A 14225-nucleotide genomic window follows, 5' to 3' on the forward strand; every position below is an offset into this window, starting at 1 on the left:
CTAGCTGCACATTTCTCTGATTCTCCGGGTCTTGGGCTGCTGACACGCATTCGATCAAGTTTAAAGGAATGCGCATAAATCAGCAATCCCCCAGCGTCTCTTCAGTCGAGGTTCACAAGCCCAGAAGGGCGCCTCTGAACCCCCATCAGGGGATTAGTAGTCCCAGGCAACCTTCCTCAGAGCTCCTAACCCGGGGAATTCAGAGAGGAAGCGAGACGCTGCACCTTCACCCACCCAAACACAGCATCGAACAATCTGTACTTATCTACTATCTGGCTATTACTCGTACACAAATACATCATCCTCGGCTGAATTTCGCTGCCTTTGGGTGTATCTCTCAAAATATTTAAATTAGGTTGAGTGTTTTCAAATGAATATTTCCCCCTTTTATCTCTAAGTTGGTTTGTTTTTAAAATCTTACGTTAATTTAAAAAAGAAATTGGCTTCAGCTGGGCATTAGGCATAAATACTTAGTGAAATGCACAGTGACGTTTTACAATCGTCCACTTTAAAGTTACTTAATAAATCTGACAGTATTAGGAGCAGATGGAAAAGGTCGGTTGTTTTTTTTTTTTTTTTTTTTCAAGTCCCATATTTATAATTTTTTTATTCAGGAAGTTTCCTTTTCAGAAAAAAAAAATACTTGAATGAGGGTTTCAACATCATTATTCATGGATCAGTGTCTGCCATTATTATTCCTTTTTTTTTTTTTTTCAGAAGGAGGCCAATGTTCTCCTGACAGTCTTTGTTCTAAAGGTTTCAGGCTGGTTGCTATTTAAAAACTAAGAAGTCTTCAGGCAGGCATGATAGTGGGACTCCTTTAATCCCAGCATTTGGGAGGCAGAGGCAGGTGAATTTCTGAGTTCGAGGACAGCCTTGTCTACAGAGTGAGTGAGTACCAGGGCAGAGAAACCATGTCTCAAAAAACGAAACAGAAACAAACAAACAAAAACTAACAAAACAAAACAAAATAATAAGTTAAAAAAAAAAAACCTTGAGACGTCATCATAATCCATAACCACCTCAACTAATTTGGTAAATCCACGGCTAATTTAAATAAGAAGGGTGTTGGGTGAGATTGACATTATCAACAACCATTTCAGAACTAGAGGAGGGGTACCCTGACATCTTCCGGAGAGAGAGATAGACAGACAGATAGATAGATAGATAGATAGAAGTACTTTACCCAGGACTCCTGCAGTAGTGGTGGCCTTCAAAAGGGGCAGTATTCCATCTGCTGAGCTGCTGTTGGCCTGTTTCCTAGGCCGTAGGCTCAGAATATTTCTTATATCTACAGAAAAATATCTCCCTTCAACAGAAGAGTCCCCTTTGGAGCAGTTCATAAACGGTGTTTGGTCCAAGTTGGAGGGGAATTCCCAACACTCTGAACATTTTGGAGAAGTCATTAACTTTGCTTGATCGTAGCTCATTTGGAAATGGGGCTGTAACGCAGCGTGCGGGGCGGTGGGTCTGAAGCTGTGTTTTCATTTAGTTCCACAAATGGTTGAAAATCCTCGGGGCAGCAAGATATGATTGCACTTTACAAGACCATCTGAGGTGGATGTTTCAGGACCATCCTTTGTTGAGACAGCTTTATGTCCTTTCCATAATTCCTCATCTATAACGATATAAAGAAGCTCTCAGGCGAGGCTGGAGATGTTTCCATCATCTGGGATTGGAACTGGCCAATATTAACTTCCACCAAATGATGAATCCAGTTCTCTCATGCACTATTATTTTCCTCTACATAAAGATAATGCTAACCTGCACCTGAAAATCCAAATCCCAAAGCTACTGGTTCCATGAACATTTATTTCAATACATGTGTGCACAGAATGGCCTTTACACCACACACACACACACACACACACACACACACACACACACAAAACCCTATGTGTATATTAAATACATAAACATACACATGTATTATTTATGACTCCAAACACATCTCTTATGTTGTTAGGGGTCAATAAACAGTAGCTATAATACTGATTGTTAATAATAGTTTTGATTGTGGTTGTTAATACTAAGTGTATTTATTCCTCCCACAAATCAAATGGTAGATTTGCAAGCATCAATATAAGATTACACACCACCCTGGAGCAACACTCAGCTTTTAGCAGTCCAGGATAATTTCCCTTGTACATCCATACTCTGACCATTTTGTAGATGAAATATTTAAGTTCTCCTACTGACTTCTCAAAGAGATGGATTTCTTTGAATTTCTGAAATGTAACTCTAGAACTCTAGAGTTAGGAAGGTATGTGGACTTTTTATTTGCCGTAAAGATTCCCAGATAGTTCTAACTAAGGTCATAGACCACCTTGGAGGGAACAGGCCAGGAAAGAACGGTTATTTAAGAACACCTCTTGGACTGTAACAAACATATACAGCTTTAAAACAGATCTGCAGAAATCTGATGCAGAGCAAGCCACTATGAGAACGAATTAAAGTTGGCCATTAAAGAAAAAAAAGCAAGCTTCACCACATAAAGAACATTTTGTACCTCAACTCTAGAATTCACCTTAAATTACAGTGTCTTCAGTCATCAGTAATTAATAATACTCTCTATCTGTACAAATTCTACAATTATATACACAAGCACACAAACACTGATATTCAAATGTATACACGTATAAACATATATTATATATTCACATATATACAAGCACATGTATAGTTTACATATTTTCAAATCTTCTTTTAGAGAAAAAAAAATATATGAGTACCAAATCTCTAAAACAGGTCAAGGAGGTAAGAGAGCTTGATTCCCTTGAAGTAGAAGAATTACAAGGACCCTTGTCGACACTAGGTGGCGCCCTTGATCTACTGATCTGGCTGAGGCCAATTCATGAGCTGTCAAAAGTCAAGGTCACAAATTGTCTTTTTTTCGTCAAGGTCAAGGTTTAAGGCTTTTCCTACTCCTGTCATTTCAACAAATGCCCAAACCTGTCCTTTCAGTCACATGCAGACCCAAGAGCAGATTTTAAAATACGACAGTCTAGGCATTACTGATACTCAACAACTGGTTTTCATTTTCCACAGGGAGCCTGGGAACTTACACTCTCTCTCCTCCTTTCTCTTCTCCGCCTTTCAGAATACCTGACACTTGCATCTCCCTGGAGCCTTTTCATTGGTAGGATTTTAATTATTCGAGATTTTCCCCTTCTCAAAAAATTTAGAAAAAAAAAAAAAGGCTAAATAATATTAGAAAAGAATGGTTCCTGGCTTGTCTAAGACAAACCGGCTCCTTTTCTTTTTTGTGCAGTGCAAGTTCAGCATAGAAAAGTAACTCGAGTGTTTCCTTCAGATTTTAATGGCAGTGATTATTTTATTAACAGAATTAATACCACTATCTACAGATCTAATTTTTCATTTTTAGTATAAGTATTTTAAAAGCAGGTGCACAAATACATTTTCACAGTGTGCTGAATGTCTTTATTTACAAGATAGCATTTATAGTGCATATGAACAAAACGAATGTGTGAATTGAAATTACTGCTTGATTAAAAATGTGCTGTGAAGATGAATCCCTAAACTTTCTAATGCGGTCTTATAACACAATAAACAAGGAAAAATACTAATCCTTTAGTAGATTAAAATATAGAATGTAGACATCTAAATATTTTCGGAGAACGGGTTTCCATTTTGAGCTTTCTATTTTAAAAGTTAAAAAAGGGAAATGATGTCTCTAGCAAAATGTTTAACAAGTATTGAAAATGCCAATTTAAATAAGTTTTAAAAAGGAGTATATTTCAAGAGAAATCCATATTAGGATTCAACCTTCCAGGACATGGGGCGTAAAGTGAATCTTTTGGATCACTTGGTGAGTTTTAAACACTTTCAAAATTACAATAGATCCTATGGGAAAAAAAATCTCTGATACTGGGTTAGTCCAAATGCCACCAACATGCTTGTTCTAAGTAATTGAAAGGTATTTCTAGAAATTCGTTACCCACCCAGGGTTCCCTGGTAGCCTCAAGGGTTTAGCTGGCTGTATTTACTACCAAGACACTCCATCCTTGGTGAGCATTCCCCCTTTCCCCTTCTCAGCAATAGTTCAAGATTAAAATTTCAGTGCCTTTCCCTCTAAACCTATACATGAAACATTTTTTTTTTCCAGAACATATGATGGGAGGAATTTCAATAAAGTTTACCTGAGCAGGCACTTAACTTGCAAAGGGGATGGTGCTGGACAAGCGGATGTAGAAACAGCCTTTTGTTTCTGTAACCAGTTTTCAGATTATTACCACCTAACACAGTATCCTAAAATATAATGGTCACATAAATACTTACAAGATTTGGGTAAATTCGTAATTTATCTGAAATTGTGTGTTTTAGGGGCTGAGGAGTTGACTCTAGAATTTGTCACTTAACGGTCTGCAAGGGTTGTCGGGAGAACTGGCAGTCTTTACCATTTTCCAAGGTTTTTGTTTTAAACTGTAGGTTCCATTGAAGAGAAAGAGATTCCCCTCAGGAGAGCAAAACGTCAGTCTCTCTCTTTCCAATTCTTCTGTTTTTTTTTTATTTTTTTTTATTAAGCATTATTATTATCTAGGCAAAGAAAGAGTCCTTAGGTGTTTCTTCAAGCTGCCCTCTGCTCCACTTTTAATCCATTAACTAGTGGTCTTCAGCTTATTGATGACTTTTTTCTCTTTGACCCTCCTGTTCTGGAACCAGATTGTGACCTGCCTCTCAGAGAGGTTCGTTGTGGCTGATATCCGCCTCCGTTTGTCCTTGGTAATGAATTTGTTCGTAGCATATTCCCGTTCCAGTTCTTTCAACTGCACTTTAGTGTAAGGCACCCGCTTCTTCCTCCCCCTCCTATAGGAGCTGGCATCTGAAGGATGAGAGACGACGTCTGCAAGATAAGGGAGAAGGCAGGTTACACTGGGAGCCGACCAGAGCCAGAACACAGGCGACAGCTCAGTCTGAGCTCCCGGCCCTACTTGCAAGCCTGGTTCCTCTGCCACGCGCTCTGTACACTCCGGCCTTCTGCCAAAGCCTGGAGAGTTAGTAGGGGGCATGGTTAGTTGTGTATTGACATGGAATCGCCCAGAGTTCCAACGACAACCCCAATCGGGTTATCCTGCATGTACCGCGCTCCTCCATAGCCTGACCTAGCAGTCCACATCCTTCAACAGGGTATAACATTTCTGTAGAGACTAGCTCCCAGCTCGCCCCAAGTCCCAACATTCTAAGCTTCTTCAACGAAGCCATTTTTTTTTTTTTTCAGTGAACTATCCAGGGACAATTTGGTGAGCTCGAGATCAACTCGATTCCTCATCTTGGAGTCAGTGTCAAGGGCTTGGGAGGGTGGGGCACACAGGGAGAAGGGGGCTGCCCACAAGTTGAAACCCACAAGCTCCCTCCCAGTCACCCCTCACCGAAGGAGGGCCGGGGGACAGCTCAACTCAGGGCAGGGCGGACAGCGCCAGCCAGCGGGACTCTGTCTCCCAGGGCTTCAGCATTGCTAGGGCAGGCCAGGCCAGGGAAAGCGCAGGGGGACACCCGAGTGACCCCCGGGGCGCGAGCCGAGGAGAAGCTGGAGAAGAGCCCGAAGACCCGGGCTGGAAAGGGGGCGCCATTTACCGGGTAGAGTGGACTTCCAGAGGTGGGGAGGCTGCGTCTGCTCTTTGGGGCAGTACATTTGGCCGTTCCAGCCGTTGGGCAGCGCCCAGGGCTGGTAGCTTTCCATGGGAAGCCCCAGGGGCTCGTGGCGCGACTCGCCAGGACCCCCGAGCCCCGGGACCACCGGCATATCCAGGTAGCCGGGCACCGGCTGGTGGTGGTGGTAAGGCCCGGCTGCGTAGCCCTGGTGGTAGAAGGCAAACTCTTTGGCGCGGGAGCTGAACTCCTCGGCCGCGGGGCCCGCGGTGTCCATGTACTTGTCGGCGAAGGCGGCGGCGGCCGAGGCGGGCTGCGCGCACGACTTGATGGCGTTGGGGTGCGGGCCCATGCGGGCGCACGGATAGTAGCCGCTGCCGAAGTAGCCGTAGGGCAGCGCCGCGGGCCCCGACGAGCTTTGTGCCGCCGCCGAGCAGGGACTGCACTGCTTAGCGGCCTCGGCACCCGCGGGCCCCGCTGGCCCGGGCCCTCCCGACGACGACGCGGCGGCTGCAGCGGCGGCGGCGGCGGCGGCGGCAGCAGCGGCGGCGGCGGCGGACGGGGGCGCCTCCCCCGGCGCGCTGCTGTAGGCGGCCGCGGCGCCCGGCGCCAGGGGTGCGGGATGCGCCATCAGGTTGCGGCACTGGTTGGCCGCGGCGGCGGCGGCGGCCGCGGCCGCGGCGGCTACCGAGAAGTTGCCCCCCGCGGCCGCGGCCGCCGGGTGGGGGAAGCCCCCGCCCCCAGCTCCCGCCGCCGCCGCCGCCGCCGCCGCTGCCGCCGCCGCCGCCGCCCCTTCCATGTTCTTGTTGAGCTCGTCGGCCACCAGGCCGCCGCCGTTGTCGTAGAGGAACATGACGGTGGGCTCGATCCAGCGGGGGTGGAGGAGCACGGAGGCTGTCATAGCCCGAGCCGCATGGAGAAGACCCCAGTGGCGCTGTTTTAAAAAGCCCCCAAGAAGTGAAGAGCGCGCCGCGCGGGGCCGGGGCCCGAGCGAGGGGGGCGGGTCGCGCCCTGCGGGGTCGCGCCAGGCGGCCGCCCATTGGCCCGCCCCCGGCCCGCCCCCGGCGTATGCAAAGCGGGCGGCTCCAGCTCGGCTGGGCGCTGGGCCCGGCTTCCCCCGCTGCCGCCGCCGCCGCCCGCGCGGTCCTCTGCGCCAGCGCCCGCCGCGCGGCCGCGCAGCAGCAGTCACCCACGGAGGAGGCGGGGGAGTCGGGTGGGTGGGGTGGGGAACACAGGGTGCGCGCCTCGCGGACCCCGATCCCTTCCCCGGTCTCCCTGGGCACCAGGGCATCGCTCGGAGGCTGGGAGGGGCCGTGGGCTCCCGCGGTTGGGGTGAGACCTGAGGTCGTGGGGACAAGTCAGGTAAATTCTCTAGTAGCCAGGGAGGAGAGATTGGGTTGGACTCGCCCAGCATGGCCCGGGGTGTTTGGGGGAGGGGGCCTCTGGGGCTGTTTTCTTTCCAGGTGTGGATACGTCTTTCCGCAGCTAGACCCTACCAGGGATTGTCGGAGCTTTCGCCTAGGACACGTCGAGATTTGGCTCCCCCTGCCCCTGGGGAACAAGGGCAGGGAGTTTGTTTCCTGTCAGTTCCAAGGGTCCTAGGACATTACAAACCTGGGAAACTTGGGCTTCATTTTAGGAACTCTCTTCCCTGTTCTCAGGCCCTGGAGGACACTTTCAATTAGGCCCACAGACTCAGAATATCAGAATAACCAATTGCATCTCCCTGCTCTCCACACACGCGCGCGTGCCCGTGCGCGCGCGCACGCACGCACACATACACACACAGATGCACACTGACACACACACACAGATGCACACTGACACACACACACAGATGCACACTGACACATTCTCCCACTTGTATATACAGCTCACTCTTCATTTCGATGCAGCAACTATTCTCTCTGGGCTGCAGAGAATTTCAGATGAATAAAGCACCATTCACTCCTGCCTGCTCCTGTCATGAGTCCCGCTGCCTTTTCTTGAAGGGGTTTAAGAGGAACAGGCCCCAGCTGGGCTGCTGGCTATGACTCCAGCTCTAGTTCTGGGGCTTCCTACAAGCCATTCCATAGATCCTGAGTTGGAGGCGATTCTCCAGACATCTGGGAATCCACTGTTGCATTCCATTTTGGGGAAAAAGAGAAAGGGGACCTTTGGGGTCATTTCATGCCTTCCCTTCCAGTAGGAGCTCAGTCTGCATTGCTACCTACCGAAGAGCCAGACTGATGAGTCCCCCTGAACCTGGGAGCCTGGTGGGGTGTTTGTACTGGCAGGGTCACAGTGTGTTGGTGAGGGATTCTGGGGACCCTGCCTCTTTAGGACCGTATGCACTTCTGACCCTGCATCTGTGAACTGGCCAGATGTCCAGAGGGTAGCAAACAATCAAAGCGAAAGTGCGTGCATTCTGGACTATATAAGCGGGGGAACAGTTCTGCACCCTTTTGGTCTTGGGCGCTTTGGTAGGCAGCCAGGCTTGGACCTGTCTTTGAATCCCAGTGTGTAGACTTACCCCTAAGTTCAGGCACCACACATATCACCCAATCCATCTGCTGCTCTCTAAGCCCCCTGGGCTTCTGGCGAGATTGGGACCTGTAAGGCTAGGCTCAGGTTTTTATCTGCCCAGATTCTGGGATTGTTCTGACTAATGTTAAGTGTCGCCCAATAAAACCTTCCCTGATCCCCACACCCAATTCTCCCCCACACCCAGTGTGTCCTTTCTCTCCTGACTTTTTAGCAGTCCTGGGTAAATATTGATTTACCCCAGTTTACCTTTTCACTGACTGGCCATTTGCAGACTAAGGAACAAACCTCTGTGAAGACTTGATTTTTGTGTTCCTTTGGAGCCCTATTCATCCATCCCCTTGATTCCTTCCTCTCTCTAAGTGGCATTGTAAAACTCCACAGTGACAAAGAGACAAAGTAGGGTTCCAGGCTCCAGTTCTCGGAGACTTGAGGGCTTGAGGGCAGTTTACATACAGGTCAGACACGGCTGGAGGCCAAGGTCAAGTTGAAAGTTGCTGTCTGGTCAGCGTGAGAAACCTCAATGAAAGCCTGGGGACTGGGGGCAGCAGGGAGGCCGACGGCCCACCTCCCCTCACTCTCCATTCCACGATCCTTTGCTCTTCTAGTTTCTGGCTCTGTTTGGCTACTCAACACCATTTTTTGCTCTTTGTAGAGTTTTGGGGGCGGTGTTTTACGGACTGGACTGATTCTTCTCTGCCGCTGCCCTGATCTTAGCTGGGTTTTTGAGCCTCTGAAGTTTTCCAACTAGATTCGGAAAAAACGAAAACACAGCTGGGGAAGCCTCCGCCAGCAGACTCCTATGCCAGTTCGCCTCTGGCGATGGCTGGACTGCTGGTCCACACAGCAGCCAAGACCAGCTCCACATTCTTCCCTCCCCCTCATTTCTCTGGAGCCGGGAGCCCTGCACTCAGAGGAAGGGCCTCAGCTCTACAGACTGCCAAAGTCGGCTGGGTCGATCCACTCCAAAAATGGTGAGAAAGGATCTCATCTTTTCCACAGAGGAGCCAGAAACAGGTTTGTCTGGGGAGAATGGAGCAGGGGAAGGCTTTGGGTCGCATCTTGAATCCATTGGGCTTTCTCCTTACACGTGGCATCCCCACCGTGGAAAGCTTTGGCTCTGACTTACCGAGGTTTATGTTTTCTTATGAATTAAACAAACAAACAAAAAACCTCAAGATGGGATTATTTAGAGAAAGGCAGCCTCCTTGCTTTCCTCCTGTCTCATACACTGATTCGATTTTCTCCCAGGGCGTGTGTCAATGGCATCTTGGCACATCTGACTCTCTTTTTTCTCCTTCTGTGTTGTGTCTTCACTATTTTTTAAATGACTGCGTTGTCGAGCTGTAGGCATCACTGGACATTGTTTCTCGAATTACAATGCACTCTGGGAATAATTTGGGGTAAGACTTTCTAGAATTTCTACTCATGTTAAAACAAGAATAATCCCTCAGTCTTTCAAAGAGGGAGAGAAGAGCTTCATTAATGATTTCTAATACTGTGCTCCAGGCAGTTCCAAACCAGCTTGGTGGGGGAAAAGAAAGGGCAGAGGAGGAAGGCTGGTTCTCAGAAAGCCAGCAATCTCTTCCAGTGTTCTTCCTCATTTCCCAAAGGCACAGGCAAATTTTGTTTGTCCATCCAGCTAGCAGGGCCTGACTTTCTGAGCTCTTTCCATCTCCCAGGCTTAGGATTCTTCTAAGATTTAGCCGAAGCACCAGCACCTTAGCAATTTTACCCTCGGGTTCTCCATGGCTTAGAAAAGGGAGTCAGGGCACCCACGATGACCTTCAGGCTGCAGTGGCCATTGGAGCCAAGCGTGGGAGCTGGAGAAGCCTCTGTTACTGTCCAAGCTTTGTCTGATGCTCCCAAATTTCTCAGCGAAGCCCTTTGAGGGCAGCATGGCTGCAGCCTGGCCTTTGTTCCAGGCGTTTCCATAGCTTTTCTCCTGCTCTTGGTTGTTACTAGGGCAAGCCAGGGGCCATGGGCTTTGACAGCCCTCCTGCATCTGGCTTGAGACCTTGGTTGCATTTTTTTTTTTTTTTTTTCTTGATAGAGGACTCCTTACCAACCAGGGCTACAGGACCCTGGGTTCCCAGGGTTGGAGAAGAAAAGGTCAAAGGGAAACCAAGGTCTAATCGAGTTTGATTTTCATTAGCAAATGAAATTTACCTGCTCTCACTTTACCCAAGGAGTTGTCTTTGCATTGATCTGGTATTAGGATAAACATTCCTTGTTTGGTTTTAAAGACACTTTGCATTTCGGGATATTCATGTGTTTCTAATGTATCCAAGCCGCTTTATGAGCTGCATTGGCAGGACGTCTTAACTCTCTGTCTTCCACCCCAGGCAGGCTGGGTGGGGGCAAAGACATAATGGCAAAGCAAGAAAGATGCGGAAGGGGGAGGCAGCTGAGGAGCCTAGGAGAGAGAAAGGAGAAATTCTCCAAGAAGGCAGTGCCCAAAAGAACAGAGCAAGTGGGAAGTTGAGTTTTTGGAGGGTCCTCAACCCTGTGTGCATCAGGGTGAAAGCAGTGTCTTGGGGTTGTGGAGGAGAAAGGGTGTCCGGGATTCTGGGCTGGCTAGAGCACAGGGGAATGCCATAGCTTGAGTCACTCATTTGAGGTTTTGTTCTAGAGTGAAGCAATAATGAAGTCAAAGGAAGGTTTGGTGCCGTGGGGATAATTTTGGAACGTGGGAAACAGCTCTGTGCTACGGTGACCAAAGGCTTAGAAAAGTGGAAGTGGGAAGTCAAGGAAGAAAACCACAGACCTTGCCCCTAAGATCACCCAAGATCACCTCAGGATGGACTTTGAAGAGAGAAAAATATTGGATAAGTGCCTGCCAGACTGGATCAGGTACAACTGAAACCAGCCGGGAGCCAGCCACGGGATAGAGCCTTACACAAGGAAAGATAGTAGAAACTCAGAGAGGACCCCAGTTACATCACTGGCCCGCTTCTTACAGTTCCAAAGAAGGGAGAGGGCAGCTCCCCCAAGCCCCCATTTTAGAAGAACCAGCAGCGGGTCTCGGGCAGCGGTGAGGAGCAATCTTCTGCACCCTGAGGTTGGATGGTGGCCGGAGCCTTCCCTGTCCTAAAGGCGGCGGCTGCGTCACTGCGTCGCCCTCCACCAGATCTGGAAACTCAGCCTTCACCTAAGGACTCGAAAGTGAGCTGGAAGCAGAGTTCCAGTAAATAGAGGCTCCATCTGAAGGAGGACGCTCCTTTCCACAGGGAGTGGCAGGCAGCCAGGACAGGGACCAGCTTGTGGGACTGCGGGGGGCCCAAGCCACTTTGGGAGTGAGTGCTGGCAGAATTCGGTACCTCCTGGCAACCCAGAGCCTGAAACTGCCACGTGAAAAGGACCAGGACTCTGTACCCGACGCCACCAGCCCCCACTCCAACCCTAGGTTAATGCTCACTGCTCGCTACAAAACAGGAAGCCAGCGCCGGGTTGTGGATTCTTTATGTCAACAAATACACCGAAGACGTTCAAGAGTTCGGAGGAAGTAGGGGTTTTGCACGTAAGCCTGGTCCTTTTGGGCTCGGTGTTTCTCTACGAGAAATTAGCGCGGAGCCAGGAGGTCTGGGCCCACAGGAGTCCTTCCCTGTAAGGACTGGTCCCACACTCCTGATCTGGTTGTGGATTCTTAATAGGCAAAGCCACAGAGGGGTAGAAACTCCCCACCGAGGAGAAAGGGGAAACTCAAGATCCCTTCCTTCAAGTACACACTGAGGTGTAATCAGATTTTACAGGCACGGTATATACTGTAATCAAAGCGATGCGTGTGCCTTCATACACACGCACAGGCACACGCGTAGTGAATGCATGCCTGATATGTTGCTGGCGAAATACAGTCCTAAGGGGGGGAAAATCACCTTGTCTAATTAGCCTGGTGGCCAACGTGTCTCCTCTGGTCCCATTCCGATTCCGATTTCTCAAAACACCGGCCATCCCTCCTGTCTCTGTAAATACTGTAAATACACCTGTCTTCACTGAAGGTCAGGCGGCCATCAGCATTTATCTGGTTCAGATGTCCTCCCCTAGAAGCTTTATGTAGCTCTGGACCCCACTGAGCAGTCTCAGGCTTGTGAGGGAGCCTCCACGGGCTGCAATCCCTTTGTCTGCGGGACTGGAGCCTGCGTGGCCCAATGCTCCAAGAAATGGAGAGGCTCAATAAAAACTTTTGATATTTGTTTTCATAGGTATTTACACTCGGGTGAGGGTAGCTGGGTACGGAAGCTTGGCTAATCAGCCCCCAACCTTGGTTTTGGATAGTCCGCTTATGGGCTGGGATAAAAAAAGAACTGGCCCGCAGAGGGAAAAAAGCATGTCGGAAAGAAGGAAAATGCGCAAGGTCTTCCTTTTCCTGGAAACTGAAGAGTACATGGGCAATTCCAGGGGCTGTACAGTTGACCACTTCCCCCTTCCCTTGCAGGGAAAACATTTTCTTTGCCTAATACAATTAAAATAATATTTTAGAGTATAATTTCCCCGAAGAGATAAAAAAGTATAACAAGCCCCTCTATGCCCAGCTTATCTTTAACCTTGTGATTATTTACCTTGCACTCTTTTTTTTGAATATTTAAAATTAAATTAAATTCCAGGCATCGAACCGCTTTGCTTTACTCTCACCAGAAAGTTTTGAGAATATTTCAAGATTGAGAAAAAGGACTCAACATGAGCTGTTTCAGTTTTGGACTAGAAACGAACAAACAAACAAACAAACAACCAGACCCATGGTTTCACTGAGAAGGAACCTGAACCAAAAAGAGTTGGAATCTTATCTGAAATCGTGTGTGTCTCCTTTATAAAAATTACACATGCCTAAGGGGACGTATATCAACTTTTTCTGTGAGTCGCCCCTTCACTGAAGATTTCAGTCATTCCCTTAAGATTAGGGGGTGTGTGAGAACTATACCCCAGTACTGCTTATGTCCTAAACTGATACATTTTCATTTTGAGCAAATGGCTATTTCCTATTTCAAACCATTCCCTTCCCTGTAGAAACTCCAAAGAAATTTCTAATGATTAAACTATGAAGAGAGTTGTGCTGGACTGATATCAAAGTCATCATGGTTTTCAGAAGAAACACAGTTCTGTGTACTTTAAAAAATATCCCTTTCACAACAAGAGATTTTTTTTTTAAGTGAATAAAGGCATTGCTGTTCCATTAATTCGACGATCTACTTGAAAATGAATATGATTCCAGAAAACTCTGAAGTTGGTTTACTAGAAGTCTTGGCAACTTTAGAAACCAAAATGGCAAAACCAAATTATAGAAATTCTTGAGTTTGACAAATCCTACAACCTGAAGCTGCTTAATAAGATTCATCCCCATCCAGTCCAACTTCTTTTCAAGGCCAAAGTATTAGGTGGTTTATGATTTTTTAATTACCCTTTTTTGCTGCTAAATATCTAGGATGATTTTTACTAAGTATATATAACTGTTCACAGCAAAGTGCTATTTCACTAAACTTGTAAGGTTGTATAAATTAAACAGGAGAATTTATGTTCTTATACTTTGTCAGTTTCTACCAGTTCCAGTAGTATGTGGCAGAAAACCCTAGAAATGTTCCTCGGGCATTGCCTCCCTGACTGCAGCCCTGGGGTTCTCACAGATCTGCTCTTGAGTGGCCTAGCGCACAGTGGTTGATGAGTGTGTGGATGTCCTAGGTCTCCTGATCTTAAGATGGAGTTCACCAAGGGAGTAAAAGCTTGGGTCAAGGTCAGGGCAAAGACTACAGAATCAAGAATATAAGATATTCGGAGGAAGAGGGAAAAGGGAAGGAGAGACTAACAGAGAGAGAGAGAGAGAGAGAGAGAGAGAGAGAGAGAGAGAGAGAGAGAGAGAGAGAGAAAGAGAGAGAGAGAAAGGGAAGGAAGGAAAATGAGAAAACAATGAAGCTGTAATTCCTGACAAAACATTTAAGCCATGACAACCCAAGAAAGGCCTGTGTTTTAAAATTAACATAAGCCCCGTCTCTCCAGAAGCTAGCTGGCTCTGTTGTCTCTGCACCCCCATCCGCTACCACCCACTGAGGCCCCACTTTTGCAGCTCAGGCTTCAAGTCTCCTTGCGATTTCTCTAATTAC

The 14225-nt window shown here is 47.8% G+C and overlaps 1 protein-coding gene across 1 annotated transcript; it reads right to left on the bottom strand.

Annotated features, from left to right (window-relative positions):
- Positions 1-4573: 4573 nt before the first annotated feature.
- Positions 4574-6611, bottom strand: Hoxa13 (homeobox A13). The gene is made up of 2 exons (XM_036180321.1): positions 5596-6611; positions 4574-4864 (listed from the first exon to the last, which is right to left on the bottom strand). Exons 1-2 carry the CDS (start codon positions 6509-6511, stop codon positions 4620-4622), a joined length of 1161 nt encoding a protein of 386 aa, XP_036036214.1. The 5' UTR covers positions 6512-6611; the 3' UTR covers positions 4574-4619.
- Positions 6612-14225: the final 7614 nt, after the last annotated feature.

Source organism: Onychomys torridus, chromosome 3, assembly GCF_903995425.1.
Source record: "Onychomys torridus chromosome 3, mOncTor1.1, whole genome shotgun sequence".
NCBI lineage: Eukaryota > Metazoa > Chordata > Mammalia > Rodentia > Cricetidae > Onychomys > Onychomys torridus.

Excerpts from the sequence above, each read along its gene's own strand:
- Hoxa13 (XM_036180321.1), bottom strand. The coding sequence starts at position 6,511 with ATGACAGCCTCCGTGCTCCTCCACCCCCGCTGGATCGAGCCCACCGTC. Across the intron at positions 4,865-5,595 it reads CTGGAAGTCCACTCTACCCG|ACGTCGTCTCTCATCCTTCA; the intron begins GTAAATGGCGCC and ends CTTATCTTGCAG.